The following is a 23544-nucleotide window of genomic DNA, read 5'->3' as shown; positions in this document are numbered from 1 at the left end:
TCTCTTTCTCCTGAGTTGCTATCCACATCTAGAAGTATGACCTGAATCTCTGACTACTCAATACCCATTTTCAGCTACACATTATGATGTCTTGCTGGGTGTTTGTTGAGAACCTCCTCATTGGTGTATTGGCAAATACCAACTGACTTCACACTATTCCACGTTTTTTCTCTCTTCCTAAAGTGTGCCTCTTCACTAGCCAGTACTTTGTGGGTGTCCCCTGTGAGTTACAAAGGACTAGGGAAGTAAGGTCTCCTTATCATGGCACTACTGAGAGAAACGGGAACAGCTCGATAAGTAGAAATAAGCATGTATCTGATAGAGAAATAATGCCGTTTTCTAACAGGATTATGAAGGAGGGGCAAGGATTATGAAGGAGGGACAAGGAGAAACAAATTTTCTAGCTAAGAAGAGGGACTTAAACCCCAAATATGAGAGGCTGAGTTCTTTTGGTTTGGGCTTCCTGGCCTCAGCAAGGGCACCATGGTTTAGAGTAGTGCGTGTGGTTAATCCCATCACTTATGCTCAATAAGCAAACAGAAGTAAAATGTATTCATTGTAGTTAATGCTGTATCTGCCAATAAACCAGTCTTTGAGAAGTGATCAGACTTCATGGGGATGTGATGTATAGCATGATGACTATAGTTAATAATAATGTATTTTTTAAAAAGTGATTTGGTTCTAAAAAAAATACATTCAGGCTGAGGTTATGTGACACTTCAAATACCTCAAGACTAAAAGGATTCCACTGTGTTGGGACGCCTGGCTGGCTCAGCTGGTAGAGTGTGACACTGTAAGATTTTATTTGCTCACTTGACAGAGCACAAGTAGGGGGAGCAGCAGAGGGAGAGGGAGAAGGAGGCCCCCAGCTGAGCAGGGAGCCTGATGCAGGGCTCATTCCCAGGACCCTGGGATCACGACCCGAGCCGAAGGCAGTTGCTTAACTGACTGAGCCACCCAGGCGCCCCAAGTGTGAGACTCTTAATCTCAGGGTCGTGAGTTCAAGCTCCACGTTGGGCGTAGAGCCTACTTAAGAAAAAGAAAGAAACTGAAAGGATTCCACTGTGTAAAACAGGGTCCTCTTACAGCATGTGATGCTTATCCTGGGGCTTCCACAACTAGGGCTCCTGGCTGAGGCATTTTCCACCTAAAGAGTTTTTTCTTGTATCAGCAATATTATATCTTTATACTTCCCATACAACCTGCCTTCCCGCATACTTCCCCAAATGAAAGTGTGTCCTCCAAAAAGTAGAGTCTGTAGCAGAGTGTCTTCCATGTTTATGTTCTTCGCTGAAATCTCATACTTATTCAAAGATAAAAGAAAGACACATCTTTTGTGCTCTGGGGCCTTCTCTCTACAGGTGGAGCAGTTCTGGAGGTTTTATAGCCACATGGTACGTCCTGGGGACCTGACAGGCCACAGTGACTTCCATCTCTTCAAAGAAGGCATTAAACCCATGTGGGAGGTAAGCCTGGAGGACCTCAGACCACTGTTCTGAATGTTTGGGTTTTTTTTTTTTTTTTTTTTTTTTAGCCTTGGTAAGGTTAAAAGTATTTGAAGTCTTCTGTCGGAGTGGCATCACTATTTGGTACATCCTTAGAGCCAGGACCTCTGGGAAAAGGCGCTGATGTCATTGCTTGTCTATGTGTTTACAAAGATTTTTTTTATCACTAAAATGGTATTACAACAACATTAAAGGACTTTTTTTTTTTAATTACCCTTATTCCCATCAAACTGGTTGTGTGTGTGTGTGTGTGTGTGTGTGTGTGTGTGTGTGTGTGTGTGAGTGAGTGATATATTACTGTAGCGTATGTGTGATTGAAGTGGGTAAAAGGTAAGCTTACTGACAGGCAGTAGCTGGAAACCCAGAGCTGAGCTCTGTGACCTCTTTACTGTAATCCATCGTCTGTTCTGATGCCAGGGCATTTTTTTTTTATTTTTAATTTTTTTATTGTTATGTTAATCACCATATATTACATCATTAGTTTTTGGTGCAGTGTTCCATGATTCATTGTTTGTTCATAACACCCAGTGCTCCATGCAGAACGTGCCCTCCTCAATACCCATCACCAGGATAACCCATCCCCCTCCTCCCCTCCCCTCTAGAACCCTCAGTTTGTTTTTCAGAGTCCATCATCTCTCATGGTTCGTCTCCCCCTCTGACATACTCCCCTTTTCTTCCTCTCCTGTTATCTTCTTCTTTTTCTTTTTTCTTAAAATATGTTGCGTTATTTGTTTCAGAAGTACAGATCTGTGATTCAACAGTCTTGCACAATTCACAGCGCTCACCATAGCACATACCCTCCCCAATGTCTATCACCCAGCCACCCCCCCCCCCCCCCCCCCACCACTCCAGCAACCCTCAGTTTGTTTCCTGAGATTAAGAATTCCTCATATCAGTGAGGTCATGTGATACATGTCTTTCTCTGATTGACTTATTTCACTCAGCATAACACCCTCCGGTTCCATCCACGTTGTTGCAAATGGCAAGATCTCATTCCTTTTGATGGCTGCATAATATTCCATTGTGTATATATACCACATCTTCTTTATCCATTCATCTGTCGATGGGCATCTTGGCTCTTTCCACAGTTTTGATGCCAGGGCATTTTTTAGAAGACAAATGTGAACGCACACACACACCCAACTATAGGCCCTCCGCAGCTCTGCATTGCTCACGTGATCTTGCACTCACTCACCCTACAGGCCTCATCTCCCAGCATGCCTAGGCCTTCCCTTCGGTGCAGCCAGCCTTCCTCTTTGCACATCTCCCTGACACACAGTCCCAGTTTGTACAAGGCCATGTTTTTCTTGATGCCTGCAGACCCTTCACCTGCTTTACCTGCCTAACTCTGTGTTCCTCAAGACCCAGCTTAATGTTTCCTCTTCTTGAGTGTTTTTGTCTTGTTCTTCTTTAACTTCGTCTATCTCTGTTACAGCAACACTTGTCAGACTCTACTGCTGTCATTAGTTTTCTTGGCTGTCTCCTCCACTTTCTTGTATCAACAATACCAGACTGGGGCGCCTGGGTGGCTCAGACGGTTAAGCGTCTGCCTTCGGCTCAGGTCATGATCTCAGAGTCCTGGTATCGAGCCCCACATCAGGCTCCCTGCTCAGTGGGGAGCCTGCTTCTCCCTCTGCCTCTGCCTGCTGCTTCCTCTGCTTGTGCTCTCTCTCTGTCAAAAATAAATTAAAAAAAAACAATACCAGACTGGATCTGGTAGAGACTGTGGCTTCGCGTGTGTGTGCTTGAGACATAGTGACACTTGGTAAATTTTCAGTGAAGTGAGGAATGATCTGTGTTTGAAATCTGACATCACTTTATTTTGGTTCCTAAAGTAGTTTGAGAAAAAGAGGATTATTTTTAAAGGGTCAGCTTAGCCATTCATTGGTATGGCTTGTACCAAGGATTCCCACCTTGTCTTCTTTTCTTCCCATTTCTTGTCTCCCTAGTCCTACCACCATTTTTCCTATAAAGTTGAATAACTGGAAAGTGACAAGACATCTCAGGTGTTCAAGGGATCCCTGGCTTTTTTCCTGCCTTCATACAAAAGTAAAAGACCTGCGAAACCACATTTTAACTTTAATGCTTTCTCTCTTGTACAGGATGATGCAAATAAAAATGGTGGCAAGTGGATTATTCGGCTGCGGAAGGGCTTGGCATCCCGTTGCTGGGAGAATCTTATCCTGGCCATGTTGGGGGAACAGTTCATGGTTGGGGAGGAGATCTGTGGGGCTGTGGTCTCTGTCCGGTTTCAGGTAAGCCACGCCGTAGGCAGGTCTGGTTTCTTGTGTTGCCTTTACTCTCCTCACTGCCTCTGGTTTGCTTTGACGATTCCTTCTGTTCCTCCTGTAGGAGGACATTATTTCAATATGGAATAAGACTGCCAGTGACCAAGCAACCACAGCCCGAATCCGGGATACGCTTCGGCGAGTGCTTAACCTACCTCCCAACACCATTATGGAGTACAAAACCCACACCGACAGCATCAAGTACGTGTTGGGGCTGCTTGGGGGGCATGTCCCTAAGCTTAGGAGAAGTAGGTCCTTAGTTGGGCCCGGAGGAATATGGTCGTACAGGAGCCTGACTTATGGAGAAGGGACAGACCAGTCTTCCCCTCTAGTGCTTCTGGCCACTCGTAGCAGTTCTTTGCTGGTGCGGCTCCCTGCCCACCTACACTGTGGGGCACTTTGTATCAGAGACAGCCCTTCTGCAGAATCCCAGTTGCACTGCCTGGGCTTGCTTTATTTACACAGGCTGTCTTGTCTTTCATTCACTAACCACTATCTTAAAATGAAAGACAAAGTGCTCTTCATTTTCTTGCTGTTTTTTAAGATAATTTCACTGAACAATCCAGCCCTCCTCCCTGTCCACCCTTCACCTCACTTTTGCATGTCTTTTTAACCTGTTAGCGTCAGTCTGTTTTCTTTGTCCTGGGAAATTGACTTCTTACCGGGAATGACAACTCCATTTCCTTGTGTGTAGAGCTGAAATTGTAGAGGAAGCAGACTAGTGTGTTCGTGAGAGTAGAATCTAAGGGGGAAGCTTGAATGCCAAAGGGGAAGTAAGCTTTGTGATCTGCCTAGGACTCGGGGTACCTAGAGTTGGATGTCCACAAATGAGAATCACAGGTTAGGGTTGCTCCTCCAGTGATCGAAGTCATATTATGAAGAAGTTGTGGGGAGTGGCTGTCAGGTTTTCTCAAAACTGGAGGGAGAGCTTAGCCAACTAGGAGTCGGCACTTTTAGGTTTAAATCTCTCCTTTGACTCCAGTATCAATATGTGCCTTTGGCAAGTCTCTGCCACTCTGCTTCAGTCTCCCCATCTGTAAAATGGGGGCTAATAATACTTTACCTAACAGGATTGTTGTGAGGCTGATTTAATCTTTGTAATTGAAGGTCCTCAGGTGGAGAATGCTCTTATAGGGCGAAGTATTATTATTGCTATCATCGTCATCATTAGTAATAATATCATCATCATGTTATTCTTATTAAAGACTAGTAATGAGCCCAGTGTTGGTGTTCAGCAGGCAAACTATTTGGGAATCTTTTTCCCATGCATTCACAGAGAATGTTGTGGGTGGAGTTGGCTTAAACCAGCTAAGTGCCAGTTTTTTACTGGGAACACTGCCACAAGAGTTGGTCCATAATCAGATGGCTGGTTGTGACTCATCCGTAGCCACCAACAGTTATTAGCCAGCCATGGCCCCAATTGCTTGCCTTAGCAGTCCTGAGTTAGCATTGTTTTTCTCTAGGTAGATTTCCCCATTCTTCGTTCTGGGAGAGACTAGTTTCTGCCCTCCAGCCAGACACAGTCCAGGCTGGAGAGATCCACACTTACTTTTTCTAGGACTCTTAATGTTCAAGGTTCCCAAATGCCCTCCATCCCCCTACCCCTCAAAAGCAAGCTTTCACCTGGCTAGGAAAGGGAAAGAGGTATTTTTCAGCTCTCCCCTCTCCACTGTTCTCCCTCTCTAATACCCTGAGGCGGTTCTTCCTGACTTTTGTAGAAACATGAACAAGTCCTTACAGAGTCTAGGAGAGCCTGTGGGCTTTTTGCCTTAGTCTGCTGCTCGCTGCTTTATCAAGAGATCTGCCTAGCACTCCAGCCCTGCAGCTACAGGGACCAGAAACCCTCCTTGAGTCCCAGATGCTACTTTCCCTCGCGTCTCCCTCTCTTTCCTCTCCCAATGTGCCCACCTTTTGCACTTCCACTAGAATGCCAGGCAGGCTGGGCCCCCAAAGGCTCCTTTTTCAAAACCTCTGGAAGCCGCGGTTGAATGTGCCATGACCCTCTCCCTCTCTGGATGGCACCATCATTGAAGCTGGCATCATCGGAGTCTCTTGTTCTGTTGGCGTGCTACCTGGAAGATCCTTCTGTCCTGGACAAGAGGAATTGGAAGAGCATTTTATGTTTTAAGAACAGGCTGACACGCAGCAGCTACAACAACAGCTGAGATCACTTAATAAATGGTGCTAAACTAGCTTGTCTCATGCTCTCGCTCTTTATGGTGCATCAAAGAAGTGGCCTTTCAGACTGATTGTCACCATATTAAGGAATGGCACAGACTTCTCCATGGAGGGCCATCGGGGGAATGCAGCCTCATTTCCATAAGCCCATTGTAGTGTCACATGGTATTTTGTTCCAGTTCTGCTGAGGTCTGACATAATGAGGTGACATCTCGCTCTCAAAATGAGACCCCGTTTTCTGGTACTTGAATTTATAGTTCCCATCTGGTTATGCTGATGACTGGACCAGAGTGATTTCTGATTAGAATTCAGCTTGAAAGTCTGTTAAGGTTGGAAAGGGGGATCCTTGGCCTTTGCTTCACTGACTTTGTTTGCCTTTACTTCAAAGAACTCTCTTGCTTGAAGGGAAAGCCCTGCTTCCGTCTGTGTGTGGCTGTGTGTATGCAGTTTCCTCGCTTTGTGTTAGCAGGGTTTTCTCGCTGCCAGAGCTGCCCAGACCACGAGCTCTCTGCCGGCCTTCTCCCTTCTGTTTTCCATTTAGAGCCAAATCCTCTTCCTCTTCGAGCTAGTCCTGCTTGTAAGTTTTCGGAGTTCGAGCCCTTCCCTTTCTCCCAGTCCCCAGGGTTGTTGTGCATCAGGATCTGGGGTGGGGAAATGTCTTCATCCTGTAAGAGTTGGCTCCTTAGGATATCTAACTGTAGCGCATACCAGCCCCTCAGACGCTTTGTGGCTTGGCTTGTACGTGCTACAGCACGGCCTTTAGGCCCCTGACCTGCATGTAGGGTTTCAGCAGGCCTCGTGTTACTTTAAGTTTTCTTAGGAGCTCCTACCCAAGCCAAAAATAAACAATTTTTGCAGAACTTCAGGTTAGATTGCCTGATAGCATCTTGAAGGTGGCTGTGGGTGTACTGTGGAGTTTTCCAAAGCGGCTCTTCCATTTTGGCAGCAACACCCTGCACTTCTACCGTCCTGATTGATCACCAGGCTGCATGTGGCCCGGGATCTCACAGAACACACAGTGGGACTAGCCTTTAACATTCTGGAGGTGTTTGTGTGATTGGTTCTCTGCTTATTGCATATCCAAAATTGGTTGAAGTACCTGGAAAATGGGAGGTTTGTTGGCATGTGGAAATGCCTGTTCTCTCTGTTTTAGCGTTGTCAAAGAATTACCTTCCATGGCCTTCTCCCTCTTGCCTTCCAATATTATGTTACACGTATTGACCTTAATTTCGGCTCTATAACTGGTCCAGGAGATGAGCTTGATGTCACCATCCAGAGTAAGAGTTGATCAGAAAGCACCAAACCCACGCGGAGGCCCCTGTGATCCTTGCCAAATGTGAACAGAAGTCCGAGCTGTTAGGCTTTGTTCTAGTCCTTGTGGCTGTCCCACAGGTGTGGCTTTGGTTAAGCCCAGGAACAGCAGCGAGAACGTGAGAACTCAGGGGAAGTGAAGGAAGAAGGAACGGAACCTTTGTTCTCCCCCAAGTTCCCTGGAGAGTAGGGCTGCTGGAAATAGGGGCATTTTTCCAGGAATGGCTTCGATTTCTCAGTCACGTTTCTCCACCTCGCTGTGTTTCAGTCCAGTTTTCAATGTCCTTTTTCAACTGGTTTTTCCAGCCCTTCCCTAGTCATGCTGCTTGCGGGCTTTTCCTGCTGCACTCCTAGGTGAGTTGAGGCCAGCGCTGCCGCGTACCGTGCGTGGTGAGCTGCTTTGCTGCCCAGGGGACACCTGCCTGCTGCCTCCGACCGTTGTTCATTGCCAATAGTTCCACCCTTGAAGGGTGAGCAGGTCCCGATGACAAATGGGAAACCTGTTAAATTGAGTGTTAGCTCAGGTGCATGGCTCCTCTTAATGAGACCAGTCATAGTTGAGGTTTCATCGGTTTGGGCCCTTGCAAGCATCAAGTAACTGACTGTCCTCTCTGAGGAGCAATCTCCTAATGCAGCCAGACTTGAAACCAGCAAGGGACCACCAGGATAAAACTTGGCACAGAGCCACATAAAGCAGCAATATCTTTTGTGAGGAAATTCCTGTTTGGAATAGTCCCATTGAGTTCCTTTGTGCATCTGGCCTGGAATGGAAAAGGGGAAGACAGGGCCAGCTTCACTCAGTGGGCCACAGTACTGGGGAGTCTGACCAGACCCCACTGCACAGGAAGTTGAGGGTAGGTGATTTCTCCTTATTACTTTATTCTAGAGGAGAGCTGGGTCAAACATGGGGACTTTGCTTTACCACATCTAGATTTCATTATATTTAAACATTGAACTTTGTAGGCAAGAACCACCCATCCCTTCTCCTATCTTAGCTAAATCAGAATCATAGCCTGGTGGCACTGAGTCACACCAGCATAATTGCTGGCCTGGCTTTGCGTTTATGAAATGCTCCCCCATACTGATGTTCAAAGCAAAGAAAGCCCAGACTGGCAGGAGGCTGAGCTCGTCCATGAATGTATCAAGTGCCAGATAAGCGCGAGGCTGTGAACCAGGCTTTAGGCAGGGTGGGGGCAAATACAGTTACCCAGAAATGAGATCTCTGCTGTCAGAATTTGTTTTCTGGTAAGTGAGCTGGGACAAGAGTGGTCTCTAAAGGACTCTTTGTCACTCTGTCATTTGAATCTGTTCAGAATTCCCTGTAGGCTCTGTTAATCTTAGGGCAATTTTTTTTTTTTAACTCCATTCATATGACACTTCTAACATTTAACTTGTTCTTTCTTCACCTTTAAAAGAAGCAAGTTTTAATAATACCTAAAATACCTGGGATGCCAGATGGAGAATAGCTAGAAAATTCATACCTAGCTCTAGGTGGTTGACTTGCCTCTTAACCAAGCATTGGCCTACGAGAGTAAGAATGATTGTTCAATGACCGTGACCAACCGTTTGATTTCCACTGAATCCATGTGAGGAAATTTCTGTACCCAGATTCTTCATGTTGAGGTCTAGCATCTGAAGAAGATCCTTCTGAAGAAAATGGGAGGGCAGTTTCATACTGGAATGGATTAGAGGGGAACTCTGAAATCTGTATTTCTGCAGGTTCTTGACACAGAACTGCTCTGTTTGGACTAGTGTAGGCCTTTCTGGAAACAAAAGGATAAATGAGATGAAGCTTCAACACAGCCATGTAATTCCTTGTTGACACCTAAATTGCTTAAAATAGAATTGAAATCTCACTGTTAGAAGGAGAGAGGGGTTTCCTAGGCCGCTGCCCAAGCATCGGACTTGCTTTGCCCTTTTCTTCGTTTGGAGTGGAGAATGAAATAGCCTTCTGATGTCACTCACGGACTCAGGAAGTTCACCGCATCACCACCTCTCCAGAAAGGGCTGTGGAATGGAACAAATGTCTTGCTGTGGACATTGAGTTTGTGAATTGACAAAAGACTGGCACGCTTGTTTGGTGGTCTTACATTTTTCTTCAATTCAGTTAGCATGTATGAGTAGCTTTGGTAATACTCTCTGAAGAAACCATCAACTGCAGATCTACCTCTTGAGGTAGATCATTAACTTATAATTGCTGTCGCTGTTCAAAAGAGGGAAAAACTAATGAAATGTACAAATATTACCCAAAAGAAGGAATTTGTCATTCCAGGTCACTGTATTTAATCCCTCCCTATTTAAAAAAAAAAAAAAAAAAAAAAACTACCCGTAGAAGGCCTAGTAATGAAGTATATTTTTTGGCCATAATATTAAAACTGTAGTGAGTGACAGAATATGTTGTCACCCCGGGTATTGTCATCCCTTTAAACCAAGAATGGAATAATTGCCAATAAGGAATTTTCTATTTAGAAGTACCAGATTACCCATTTTATATATATATATTTCCCAGGAAACATACCAGGCACTTTGTCCCTAATGGGGCTGAAAAGTAGCTAGAGCAAAAACGTAGGACATCAGCTCCTCCGAGGAAACTCGAGGTGGTTTAGGGCTTCAGGATGCATGGGGGAATCTGGTTTTCTCCTGCTTTTTGGCCAGCAGTTACCAAGGGCTTGTTCTTCGTGGAGCGGCACCCAAAAAGACTGTGTACCCCTCGATCACAGTTCTTATCCCTTCCTAACCCCAATTACTAAATCGAGTTAATTGGCATGAAAGTTATAAGGAGCACTGATCCCGAGAAATGTTGAACTGTGACCTACACAGTTTAAGTTAACAGTTACGTGGGTATTTCCAGAAACAGATGGAACCTGATACAGATTTGGGGTATGAGTTGAGAGGGGTCAGAAGGTTGGAAATGTGAAAGCAGATAAAGTGCTGTAGTTGCCTCATTGCATCTTCAGACATCATCATGCCAGTGGGTACCTGCCCTTACCCCCAGGGTAAGGCCTGATGAAGGAAAAGAGCTCCTGCCACCAGTCCTCATGCCCCCAAAGGCAGAAAGCACTGCTGCCTTTCACCCCAGCGCTGAGAGGGATCTCTCGGGATGGTCGAGCTTAGCGCTGACCTCAGTGCCCCCCCCCGCCCCACCCCCGGTAGACTTGCAGGCAGCAGGTAGAAGAAGGACTGGCAGATGCTCGAGGGGATGGTGAGGGCCAGACTGCCCCAGTGGAGCAAGCCAGGAGCAGTGCCAAATGCCGCTGAGGGGGGCTGGCCACCACTGCTACTGCGAGTGGGAAGCCCAGAGGGGAAGCCTTACCGCTGGGCTTCCAGGTGCTGGTGGGCCCCACCCGGCCTGGAGGTGTTGGAAGTGGGACGTGGGGTTACCGTGTGTGTGCTCTCTTTGTTAAAAAGCCGTTGACCTGAATGTGCTATTGTGTTTTTTGTCTCTGGTTTGCCAGGGCCTGGGAGGAGTTTCATGGCCTGGTGAACAGCAGCGGCCGCTGATCGGACGCTCCCCTCTGTCTCTCACACTCAGGGTAGGGCCTTGTCTATCTTCTCTGTAACCTTGTGACATACCTCTCAGCCACAGGCCCCCTCTTCCCAAGGGCATGCGCTCTCCCCACGTACTGGCAGCCTTGCCTCTGCCAACGTGGGGCCTGCTCCAGCCTCTCCTCTCTGACTGATTGTCGCAGTCTCAGAAAAGTACTGAGTCCAAAGCCACGGAACCATCCTTGCAGGGCCACCTGTCTCCTGGTGAACCTCTGGGAAGATTGTTTAACTTACTATACCCCTATTTTCTCATTTGGAAAAGTGAGGTTCCACGGACTAAAATGTCTCAGATCTCTTCCGATGCCAACATTTCATGTTTATAAATGTGCCACAGATCCTTTGTTTTTTCCCCAGACGTGGCCATTTTTAAGCCATCTGGCAAAGTCCTGTGACTAACAGGCCAATTCCATAGGCTCCGGTGTGGGTTAGGTGAGAGGTATGGCTCTTGTTTGCTGGTGGTGTTTGTCAGTTGTGAGCAAACAGTGATAGAACCTGAGGGTTTCACAATGAGAGTGAGCTGCGGTAGATGCAGGGTGTGCTCTCACTAGACCACACGCTTACTGGCAGGGAGAGGTCCTGGGAAATCGAAGGCAGGTCGACTGACACATTCACTTTAAGAACATTTGTATTTCAATTAAGAGAGTGCCAAGTCCATGTCTGTCTCTTTAGCAGACGGAACTGGGTCAGTTTATTCTGGATGAAAGGACAGTATCCACATGTGCCTGCCCTGAGAGCATATTCCTGGACATTAACTACCCCCCCCACCATCCCCATCCCTGTGAGAGAGAGAATTGCTAAAATTGGAGCAGAACATGTCAGCTGTAGTAGCTGCTTCAGAACTCCCCCTTCCCAGGAAGGAAATGAGGCAGTTTCAAGAGAAGGAGACCAGCATCCCTCGGCTGGGCAGGAAGAGAGGATGACACTGAGGGACGGAAGCAGGTGGCCCGGGGTCTGAGTACTCTATGGAGCTGGGATGATCTGTAGATAAACAGTCCCAGAATTCCTGCACGCATGGATAATGCCACTCATCTCTTTTTTAATAGTTTAATTCCTTTATTATAAATTCAATTTTTAGATGATGCTACATTTTAAAAATTGCCGTTTATTTAAAAGGTTTCTCTGTAAAATATAGTCAACAGAATTCTGAGGTAGCTGCTAGTATATACCAGGAGGAATGAAAAACATGCATGGGCTGTAATGTTGGCTACACTGATTTGCAGGTTGAAAAATAAGTCAGATTTCCAGAGCCCTGGCACTATAATGGAATTGGTTGTTTTTTTTTTTTTAAGATTTTATTTATTCATTTGAGACACAGAGATACAGAGAGAGGAGAGAGAGAGAGAGAGAGCAAGCATGAGCAGGGGGAGAGGCAGAGGGAGAGGGAGAAGCAGGTACCCCGCTGATCAGGAGCCCGATGTGGAGCTCAATCCCAGGACCCTGGGACCATGACCTGAGCCAAAGGCAGATGTTTAACCATCTGAGCCACCCAGGCGCCCTGGAATTGTTTTAATAACATTACCATATTTGATTATTTGTAGGATTCCTTTTTTTTTTAAATATCCCTAAAATCAGGGTGCTTACAGTGAATATGATAAAAAAAATTTTGACATAGTTTAATTGGCAGTATTTAGAGTACGTAAAACAATGGGATCTTTAAAAATCAGTAGTGTCTTATGTTCCATGAAGGGGGAGGAAAGGCTTTAAAATGAAATTGGAAGAGTCAGAATGGGAGAAAACTTAAACTGTTCCCTCCCCCTTCGCTAACAATGAATCCCTCGGGAAAGATATCTGAATTGCCTTGAAATCACGCCATTTTGCAGTCTCTTTGTTCTTTTTGCTGCCCCTGTATCTTTTTTATCCGGCAGATGAAGAAAGCACTTCATGAGCACCACATAATTTAGGTGTCCCCCCCCCTTTTTTTAGGTAGGCTCCACGCCCAACGTGGGGCTTGAACTCACCACCGTGAGATCAGGTCAGATGCTTTACCGACTGAGCCAGTTAGGTGCCCCCTAGGTGTTCTTGAAGCCCATGGCCTCGGAAGTCTGAGAGGAGTATTAGCGTCTACACGAAAAAAAATCACCTCATTTCATTGTCCGAAAGACCTGAAAAGGACTCCAATTTCATTCCTATCACCTTACCCCTGGACGAGGTGCTCTAAGAGGCTGGGTACCTCCAGCTCATAGCTCCTCATCCACTCCACCTTTTCTTCTCCCCCTTCCAAGTAGACCATCATCTGGGGAGAAATAAAAACTGCTATTTAAGTAATTTTTTTTTTAAGTAATTCTTCTTGAACCACAAATACTTCCCCTCAGTTTACCTGATATCTTATGCTATTACATATAGCTGCTAATATTTTAGAACTGTTTCATTTGATCTGCATTACAAATCAGTATTGCACTTTTAACCACGGCTTCAACAGAAGTCCCGGTTAGCTGCTGGGGAGGATTTAGGGTTACTTATATGTCTGGCCTGGCAAGCGCAGAGCAGTGATCTATGTTGTTGGGGAATGAAGTTGGCACTCAGTGGGAGATTAGAGATTGAAACTTGCCCCGCTGAACCTAGGAAGGGATTGCAATTTTATTTAATATCCAGTGAGGGAGAGGGGAGGAAGCCAGAGCTGGCCCGGGGTGGACAGCTGACAGAGAATGTTCCTCGGAAGACCATGTGTAAGCTGAATCGTGAGTGTACTCTCAGACCCCCCTCCAGAGCAGAGTCAGGTAGGGCTCCTCCTCAGTTTTCCCTTGAGGCCCCAGAACAACTGTGCTGCCCCTGCTGGGCAGGAGCACAGCGATACCTTCCTACAAGAACATTCCTGTGAGGAACCAGCCACCTTGCTTCCCTGTTGTCCACCCTCAAGAGCCAGCCTCTACCTCAGCTTATTCTTCCCAGAGTTGGAACTTGTCCTTTTCTCTAGAAGGATGAAAAAGGTGATTATGGGGAGGCAGAGCAGATTAGAAAGCTATTTCAGAGTATTTGGGCAATGGATTTGCCTAAGATGCCTGGGAACGTGAAGCTGGAAGCCAGTTTGGTTAGGGCTCTGGTATTTCTGAGGCCCCACTATCAGGACAGAGTCATCCAGTAGAGCACATCTTTCTGACTTCTCTAGCCTTGTGGGTCTTTCGGCTTCTGTGCCCTGATGTGTAAAAATCCTCGGGAATAAATTAAGATACAGAGGAAAAACTGATGTCTGAAAAGCCCCTTTAAATCAGTACACTAGGCCCAGTCCCAGTTGCTTATTTTACATAAATTCACAGATGAGGATGTAAAAATGTTCTTATTTCCTTCTAAAAGATCTGTTGTATCATTAAAAAAACCAAAAACAACAGAAAACCCTTCCTGGTCACCCTTGCACCATCACAACATTGCTGGGTGGCTAGAGGGGCTAGCTTTTAGGAGCTCACTCTGGATTTTCTAAATTATAGTTTGCTTTTAAAAGAACAGAAGACCATCTTTTTTAAAAACTTAAAAGTTGTCTGTGACCTCTGCCACCTCCTGTCTTCCTCCTCCCTTTCTGTGTCTCCTAATCTCTCTGGCACTGCAGGCCTGGGATGAGGGACGGAACCGTGGATTAGTTCTCAGCTGGTCTGAGCTGAACGCATTCCTCAGACTAAATTTGGCAGCGAGCTGTTCTCAGCCCTTTTTTTTTTTTTTTTTTTTTTTTTTTTAAGAAAAGCTGGACCAGAGCCACCAGCTGCCACCAGCCTGTCATTGTCAGGAGCCTGTCACCCGTTCTCATTGCTCTTTGTTTTCCTTTATATCAAACTCTGGACAAGCTCAGCTAGATTTTTCTGGCTCCTTACTCTTCTCCCCTTTTCTACATTACAAATAAACCTTAGAATAATTGTGATTTCTTAGATTTTCTGACCCTGAAGAGATCTGTGATAATAGAAGTACTTAGAATAAATAGTAAATATCTGGATAGGAAAGTATTATAGAGCTCTTTAGTTTACCTGCCACAGAGAGAAAATTTGTCTGTGGCCCAAGCCCCGCACAGTACAGGGACTCTTCTAAAAGATAAAGGTGACCTGCTTACAGTGATGACTTGTCCAGAAAGTTCTTTCCTCTTCATCACTAAACAGATGAATGGCTGGGTCGAGACACTTGCCTGCCATCTCTCTTACTCCAAGATAAATCATTTTCCCAGTCAGAAAATCCTGTGATGCTACCGTCCCACATCCCGCCTTTCTATTTACTCATTTTATTTCTCCCTGCTGATTGACTTTTGTGATCCAGTTGATCTGTGGGGATAGAGGGGGCATCAAAAGGGAAGAAAGGGAACAGAGCAAACCATTCCTTCCTGATCACTTCTTTTGTTAGTAGAGGGCTTCTCTGACACAGTCTCAGTAGTACATCATCCCCAAGGGGGCTCAGAAGTCACACACACACACACATCAGTTACGCCCGCTTGTCTGTTTTATAATCAGATACATCCTTATTCATCCTTGGCTAGCTACTTGTGGCACCTCAGTGGGATCTGTCCTTTTGAAAGACCCTTTAAAAAGATGATCACCCCATTAAGTTTTTCTTTGTGTTCAGTCTTTACCTCCTTAGGTGGAAATCTTCAAAATGCTCAGTAGCCATGGATAAATGAGCTACATGGTCATACATGTCAGTTATAAAAGTACTAGTGGTCTGTTGAGATAACATCAGTTTCTTCCCAGCCAGAGTTCACCTACACCAGCTCTGGTCTCCTCTCTCAGTGTACTTGTCCACAGTCATTCTCCTTGTGTATTGAGGGCTGTTCTCTCCTGGCAGCGTGCTGCCATCATGGGGAGAATCTGTTATGCTAACTGGAGACTGCTCTTTGGGCTGAGCATATTCTTTCATATGTACTCTGCACCAATAGCCATACGCCCAATAAGTTGTAGCAATTTTAAGATGGATCAGTTAAAGCTAAGGCTTCTAGAATATCCCACTAAGGCTTCTAGAATATCCCACTAAAACTAAAGGGAAGTAATGACTCAAAAATCAGATTAATGAGAATTTCTATTCTAGAATTTCAGATACTTTAAAGTCTGAAGCTCTGAGCTATAGCAGCAGATGAGGTGATCTTTAAAGCCCTTTCCAGCCCTAAGACTGTGGGATTCAAATGGCAATGTGAAATGCTGAGATGTTGGATTTCTAGTGTGGAACAGGATAGGTTTCTGGTGGGTGGCCAAGCCTGTCTACATCCAAGAGAAGGCAACTAAGAGAACATGACTTACCATGTGTTACATACACACATGCTTCTCTTTTAAGAATTATAGCTAAGTGTCTAAAGTAAAGGCTATGAGTATTTCATCTGTGGAATACCCTTTTATAAGTAGCTATACGTTTTGAACAGTTTTTTGGTTGATTGGTAGGTTGATTTTTTTGAATACATGATATAATCACATCGTTTGATTTTTTTTAAGTATGTGTGCATATGTGTGTGTGTGAGAAAAAAGGGGGTTTCCTCCCCACTCTAACTGCATCTGCTCAGTTCTGCTGTGCCCCCCTTTCCCTCCTCCACTGCCCCACGTAACCATTGTTGGTTTCTTGTGTGGCCTTACAGACTTTTTGTCCGTACAAGCGATATGAACTATGACCTTATTTCCCCCACCCACACTTACACAAAAGGTGGTGTACTATGTACATACACTATTGCATGCCTTCTCAGTTTCTCTTGGAAAGTTTTCCATATTAGTAGTGAGCTTCCTTGGCTTGTTTTTTTAAGCTGCACAAGTGTCCCAGTGAATGAATGTGCCATAATAGTCATATTTAACCAGTGCCCTTTTGCTAGGTATGTGGGTTGTTTCTAATCTTTGGCTCTTGAAAATAGTCGAGTTGAAGTGTTCAAAGGGACTTACTTGGGAGGTGGTTTGCTATGTTGGCATTAGATTAGCAAGGAAGGAAATTTTGGGGGTGTGTCATGAGGGCCCTGGAGCTGCTGAGTTCAGGTCTCCGCCCCTGCCCCTGCCCCGTATGTGTGTTGTTGCCTGTAGAAGATCTGTGTATTGAATGCTCTGTTTTCTCCCATTTTTTTCTTTCAGGGACAATTCAAGCTTTCGAAATACAAAAATCACATTGTGAAAGTACTCAAGCTGGCAATAATCCTTTTCTGTATGTGTGTGTTTGTCCGAAATGGATGGGAGGTCTCCAGCTGGTCCTTCCATCTGCTCACTGAAGGGACGTCCCTGAGCCGTGTGCTCCCCTTTTGCACTCATTCCTGGAGGACGGATTCCGCTAGACACCCTCCAGCATCGCTGACTTTATAAAGCGGAAAAACAGAAAACGTGACTTTGTAATAGACAAACTTTTTTTTAAATGGGATTCTGTCGGGGTGGGGGGAGTTCAGCCTTTCGTTTTGCTGTGTGCTGTCCAGATGCCTGTCGGGCGTTCTGTTGTGCTCTTCTCTGCTGTACAAAGGGCATCATGACCACGTGTACAAGCCAGAGCTGTCAACTGAGAGTTATCAGTATTATGAATGTCTGTGCATCCAGGAAAAGCTTTTTGTTGGAGAGTCCCGGAATAGCTATAAATGCTCTCTTCTAGCTCTGCCGTTAAATTATTGGGACATTTTGTTTATTTCTCTCCCCTCTTCCCCCAAGCCCACCATTTTCTGAAAATGTGTTACTGATTGTGTATAGTCTCCTGCCTTATGCCCTCCAGTCCTCCCTCCTGTGGGACTCTTTCTTCTTAGGCACTGCTGCACTTAGAATTTTAAGCCAGTGGGCCACACTGGTTTCACTGAGGCGGCTCAGAAGGTATGCCTTGGTAAATTAAACTGGAGCAGAATCCAGTGTGATTAGGAGCTAAGTTATAATAGCGGTTCCAAGTGCAGGATTTGGAGCTGAGGGCAATGTCTGAAACCAGATGAGCAGGGCCTGTGTGTCCAGCCTGTTTCTGTGGGTTCTTGCGTGACCCTCATTGAGGAAGGGAAGCAAAGGCTTGGTTGTCACCCAGTATTAACACTTCATGTGGTAAATTCTATGATCCCGAAACTGGGGCATCTGACGAAAAGGTGACCGTGATGGGTGGCTTTCTTTGCATGGCTGTGCCCGTCTGCAGTGGTTGAGGAAACCTGCTTTCCGTCCGTATCACTTGGTAGATACGCTAGTTAGTGTGTGCTGATCCACGATATCCAGACAGAAACCTCTCGTAGGCCACTGCCAAACATGCTTTAAAAATGACGGTCATGCATCAGAGAAGCCAGGTGACCTGACTCCAGAAGGACTGAAGTCAGAGAGGTCAAAAGATCACCTAGGATTGAAATAAGTACTGAGTACGAGTCCTACAGCAACCTCCAAGGAGCACTGTCTTACTTGGCTCTTGTGAGCAGAGATCGCAGTACCTTAAATTAAGGCCTCTCCTAAAACCTATCCTTGAAGGCCAGGCCCTTAGCCACCTGGTCTCAGAGAAATCATATGAGAGTAACAGGCATTTCCTTATTGTATTTATATTACTCTCTTCCTACTTTCCAACTCCCGAACACCTTCTAATTACTACTGTCTTGGGATGCTTTTTTCCCCGAAAGAACGGGAGTACAGGAGCCAAAAGGGAGGTGCTTCCATTACAGGTGAAGTTAGATCTACAGAGAAGAAGATCTAGCAGTGATTTAAACTCCAGGAGTATGAAGAATGAATTATAGTGCCCAGACAGTTGTGAAGGGCTCAGGCAAATATAGGAGCAACATTGGCTGAAATGGGGAGCAAAGGCTGCTTCCTGAGTATTTGTCTAGACCCCAGGAAGGGCTTCACTTTTGCCTACACTCAGATTTGCCATGAGAATCCCAAAGAGAGCAGACGTTTGGATTTGCCCTCCTTGGGGCATCTGCCTGACTATTAACATGTGTGTGAGCGGGTGCGTATGTGTATAATGTGTTCATGAGGGAGGGTTCTGTCAGGCTGAGTGCTTAGGTGTATTGTCTGTATTCATATTTTTGCGCTTTTTTTGGTCTCATTCAGATTTTTTAATCTCTTGTGTTTTCTAGAGCTGCTCATGTTTCCCTTCCTCCTTGTCATTGCAGTATTTGAAAGTTGTTTTTTACCATCAAAAGATGCTGACCCTTGTGCTGGTTAGAACAAGAGTTATTTCTCTTAGGCAGTGTCTTCCCCCCAGAGCTCTCCCAGATATTCCGCCCAGCAGCTATAAGTGGGAGGTCAAAGAATCAGTTTAGCCAAACCACCCATTTTCCAAGCTAGCTTGAGAGGTCCTTTCATTTCTTTTTGACTCCATGGGCCTCTGCTACACTGAGCTGTGGCATGGCAGTGGTAATGGTCTCACCTGTTGGGGTGAGAGGTGCACCCGGGCCAACCTCACAAACATGTAGGTTGCTTCCAGGAGACGGGGAGTCACCTTCCACTTTGCACAGGCGGGCTGTTTCCCCATGACCCCTCTGCTGGGTTTTCCATTTGAAATTGGCCCCTCCTCCTCTCCAGTGCTCTTCTCATTTTGTCCTTCTATTCATGTGTGTGGGGTTTTTTCCTGTGACATTGGCAGTGGCAATAATTTTCCACCTCGAGAGAAGCTTGTGGTCCACGATGCTCCAAGAATGAACTTCCCAGAATTTGCCAGTGGAGGAGCAGACGCTGTGACAAAGTGATTTGGTGTTGCACTTTCAGAGCAGTTGTCTACTGCGGTAATAAATGGAAAATATCCGCAAGAACCAGGCTGTGGACTCTTTCATACGGGGGGAAGTGGGGAAGCTGGTAGTTGTGGCGGCTCAGTCTGCCCTCCGTGCACAGGGCTTTTAAATCCATTCCAGAACAAAACCTGTGGGATAGTTCAGACAATGCGGGGTCATTGACATAAATGTGTTCTAAAGATACTCTCTCATTGGTTATTAATCATTGCCAAAACTCCATTTAAGTGTTTTTGATACAAAGTTTTAATATCAAAATACTGTTCATTTCTGTTCTCAACGTGGGCTGAGGACTATTGGACCAGAAGGAAATTCGAAGGATTAGAATTTGAAGAAATCACCAAGTGCCCGTGTGAAATACCAGGGGAGAGAGAAACATTGCAGAGCCTTAGCTGATGAAGGATTTAAAACAATGCAGACTTGACACTCTGTTTCTTTTCCATTTCAATACATAGAAACTTCCTATGTCTGTCAGTCATGGTCCAAATAGAAGACATAACACATGAAAGTAATGTTAACAATAGGATAGAATTTTTGACACAGTAAGTAAAAAGGCAAAAAGAAAGGAAGAATCAAGAAGACAGCAGCTCCAGGACGAGCTGCCTTAGGGTGGAAGCCACTCTCCTGGTGCTGGGGTGTCTGCGGGCCTGACGGGCATGATGGGCATGACTGAGCTGCTTCTGAGTGTGTTGAAGATGGAGAACCCCTGGATGGAGTTGCAGCAAACGGGTCATGCTGTAGGAACGGGAAGGATTGGGGTCCCTTTTCCTCCTCCAGCACTGAAGCTTCCCTCCCGGGCATCCTGCTGGAGAAATCCCACAGGATACCACCGAGCAAAGCAGAAATGTTTGCAGAGTGCTGTGGCCAGCTGCACAAAAACAGTTAAAAATGCTGGGTGTGAAGCTGAGAGACAAGGTCTTGTAGTTGGTACAGCCCTGCCCCTTAGCTGCACAGCGTCTATACACAGCCTTCCACATGTATTTGAACTTTAATATCACAAAAGCTACTCTGTTTCTGTCCAAGATGCAACTCATTGTAAGAAGATGGACTTAACTCTCTCCCAAACTGAGGAAACGTAAAGCCCAGCAATCGTGTGGATCTCTGAGTCATGCTGATTGCTCCTATCCAGTCATAGTCTCGTCTGAATAGAATATAGAATCACAGAATGCTACCTAAACACTAAACAGTAAAGTTAGTTTCCAACAGAAATTGCATGAGATACTGAGAAGGAAGTCTGTGTGTGTGTGTGTGTGTGTGTGTGCACGTGCACGCGTGCACGCACGCTTGTGGAGTTGATTATAACTGCCTTTTCCACTACCTGGTCTACGTCTCCTTTGCCCTCAGCCAGGATCTCAGCTGGGTTCTTTTTTGGCATGGTTGATCAAACCTTTATTCCTAAAGGGTCTGAATTAATTGTCCTGCCTTTATTTTTTTAGTTTTTCATTCATCGTTGCAATTTCTAAGAGGGACCTAGAGGGCAGGACTGTGGGCTCCAGCCACAGTCCTCCCCACCCCTGTGATGTAGCAGCATGCATGTTTCCCCTCCAGAATATTCCCCAGCCAGTAGAATAATCCCCTGACTAGCTTGTTGGTTCAGTGTCCTGATGAGCCCCAAATAGCCAGGTGAGCCTCAGTGTGCAACCCAGTGGAGCCATGGATCTGTTCCCTGGTGGAAACATTCCTCCTTGGAAAACCAAGACCTCCAAGCCAGCAGAGCCACTTTGAGTGGTGAGAGGAACCACTCCTACTCCTCTCCCTTGATTCCTTGGCCCCACGAATTCCGGTTACAGGAGAGTAGATTCACGCCTAGCCTATACTGCAGCCTTTAAGGTAGAACTCGGCCCTTGCAGTATACCGTCTCCCCGCGGCATCACGGCTGAGTCTTCCAGAGGCCATTTCACTCTATCCAGCTGCTTCTGTGTGGTGAGAGATGTGGCAAAACCTGTGAGGTACGTGATCACAAGTCCATGGCCTGACTTCATTTGCTGTGAAAGGAGTTTTTTTAATTACAAGGACTATGTAGAATGCCATGCTGGTAAATAGGGCATTCCATCAGTCCACAGGTGGTTGTGCTGGGAAAAGCATTATGGACAGGGAGTGCAAGTCCACATCCAGAAGACGCATCTGCTCACACAGTTTGCCAGAGGGCATTGGGACTAGTCCAGCCCTTTTTCTCTTCTTTGAGCTCTGTCCCCTGGCAGAGACCTGGGTAGTCTGTGTTTTAGTGTTTCTCATCTTCCCTTGTTCCTGCCCCTGGGCCTTGGGTCTGCTTTCCCTTGGCTACAGTCCTGTTTGGTGCCAGTTGAAAGTGTCAGCCCTGACACTTACCCAGGCCTAGTTCCACATGACACTGACATGGAGCTCCCCTCTGAGATCGTTCTGACTCAAGCTCAAGTGTCCTGGACGAATAATCCATCTCCATCCCAGCAGCTCTCTGATGTGTCAGCTGCAAAAAAACAGCTGCCTGGTAGAGGTGAGCCGGAAGCCCAAGGCAGCACCCTCCCAGAACTCACAGTCTGAAGGGGACAAGGTCCAGGACACAGCAAGGGAGGTGTGAAGGGAGGTGTGCAGAGGGTAGTGGGAGCGCTCGGGTGGGGCTGTAGCATCCCAGGAAGGCCAGGGACGAAGCAAGACCTGGAGGATTGGGGGTTCAAATGTAGTCAGTGGGGGCTCAGGCCAGTGGTCGGGTAACCTTCACTCACCTGGACTCTGCAAGTACAGACCTGGGCTCCGTGCTGGAGGTGTCCCTGTCGGTGAGGCTGGCGGTAAATGGTACCAGTTCCCAACAGTCCGTTATGCTAGGCACTGTGATTATTTCCCATGCACGCTTCGCTTAGCATGCCCTGTGGGTAGATTATTATGGTCCCCTTTTAAGAGATGAAGAAACAGGTTAGCACCTTGCAGAAAGTCACATGTCTCGTGAGGACAACGTGACGTCTCCCTGCACCCCCAGCAACTTCCCCTCCTGTCATCCAGGTGTTCCCCCCTCCCCCTACCACAGCCTCCACAGCCCCACCCCAGGTAGTAACTCACCCCGGATATGGAGAACAAAAGGTAAAAGAAATGTAGAAGAAAAAATAATTAAATTTCCTTCACAGCCCATTGACAATACTTGAGAAAAGCAGAGTGACCTTCTGCCAGGAACTCAACGGCCTCAAAGTGAATACTTGGCTGGAGGCAAAAGACAACCTAGCTTGACATTAGCCTGACCTCCAGGATCCTGTAAGTCTTCTTTAACATGTAAAAATCTCATCCGGAAACGTCCTTTATCTCTACCAGCCCGCATCCCCCCCAGATATATGTTAGCAATCATTCTCCAAGCTTATGGGCCCCCTGATGTCCATCTGAAGGGTCTCCTGACTAAGGTTTTATCAGATGGTACTAAATGAACTTACCGTTACAGCAGCCAGCCCCTCAAGGTCCTGGAAACTTGCTTCCAAATTCCTTAGAGACTCACACTGTCCCTAACCCCTCCCAACTTGAAAGTATATAATCAGTCACTCCTCATGACCCTATGCAGCTCTTTCAACCCACGGGTCCTTTCCCTGTGCTTTAATAAAACCACCTTTCTTGCACCGAAAACATCTAAAAAATTCTTTCAACTGTTCCCTCCCAAACCCCAACATTTCACATCAACTGGACTGAGCCTGGCCCTTCTAACTGAAGGACTGCCTGTATTTCTTCCTGATGGGGCTGTGTTTGTGCTGGCGGGGCCACTCCCTTGTCTCTGAACAGGGCTGGATTGGAGCAGGCACCCACAGACACCAACTGCCCAGAACATCTCTGCCAAAAGCTGACTTACAAAATGCCGAAGTCATCACCGTGGTGCACAGCACGGCTTCTGCTCAAACACCTCATTTTACAGCAAATGAAGTGCCACTCTGGGCTTGGGCTCACAGGGTTCCCTGGTTTGACCCGTGGCCCATCATCCCGGAACAGCAAGCGATGTGAGACTGTTGATTTCTGTGTTTGAATTTTGTTCACTGAGAATTCACAAAATCTTGCTGTTTGTAGTGGTTGTTTCCAATGATTTGCTTGGATTTTCCAGGTATATGGATAATCTTATCTTCTAATAGTGAAAGTGTTACTTTCTCCTTTCCGATTTGCATACCTC

At 46.1% G+C, this 23544-nt stretch overlaps 1 protein-coding gene across 3 annotated transcripts in view; it reads left to right on the top strand.

The window, feature by feature from the left end:
• EIF4E2 (eukaryotic translation initiation factor 4E family member 2) overlaps nucleotides 1-19454 on the top strand; it is a 31790-nt gene extending 12336 nt beyond the window's left edge. The window contains exons 4-8 of one of the 3 annotated variants that reach the window (XM_025889493.2): nucleotides 1362-1466; nucleotides 3608-3760; nucleotides 3858-3994; nucleotides 10738-10815; nucleotides 16840-19454. In XM_025889493.2, the coding sequence (XP_025745278.1) occupies nucleotides 1362-1466; nucleotides 3608-3760; nucleotides 3858-3994; nucleotides 10738-10783 (441 nt within the window). In that variant the 3' untranslated portion in view covers nucleotides 10784-10815; nucleotides 16840-19454. Of the gene's footprint in view, nucleotides 1-1361; nucleotides 1467-3607; nucleotides 3761-3857; nucleotides 3995-5719; nucleotides 5986-10737; nucleotides 10816-16839 lie in introns of those variants that run through there. The other 2 variants (XM_025889500.2, XM_025889487.2) reach the window with 2 other exon arrangements.
• Nucleotides 19455-23544: the final 4090 nt, after the last annotated feature.

This window comes from Callorhinus ursinus, unplaced genomic scaffold, assembly GCF_003265705.2.
Source record: "Callorhinus ursinus isolate GAN/ISIS: 27379988/994484 unplaced genomic scaffold, GSC_fseal_2.0 scaffold2, whole genome shotgun sequence".
Taxonomy (NCBI): domain Eukaryota; kingdom Metazoa; phylum Chordata; class Mammalia; order Carnivora; family Otariidae; genus Callorhinus; species Callorhinus ursinus.
This window is presented reverse-complemented; position numbering and strand designations above follow the sequence as displayed.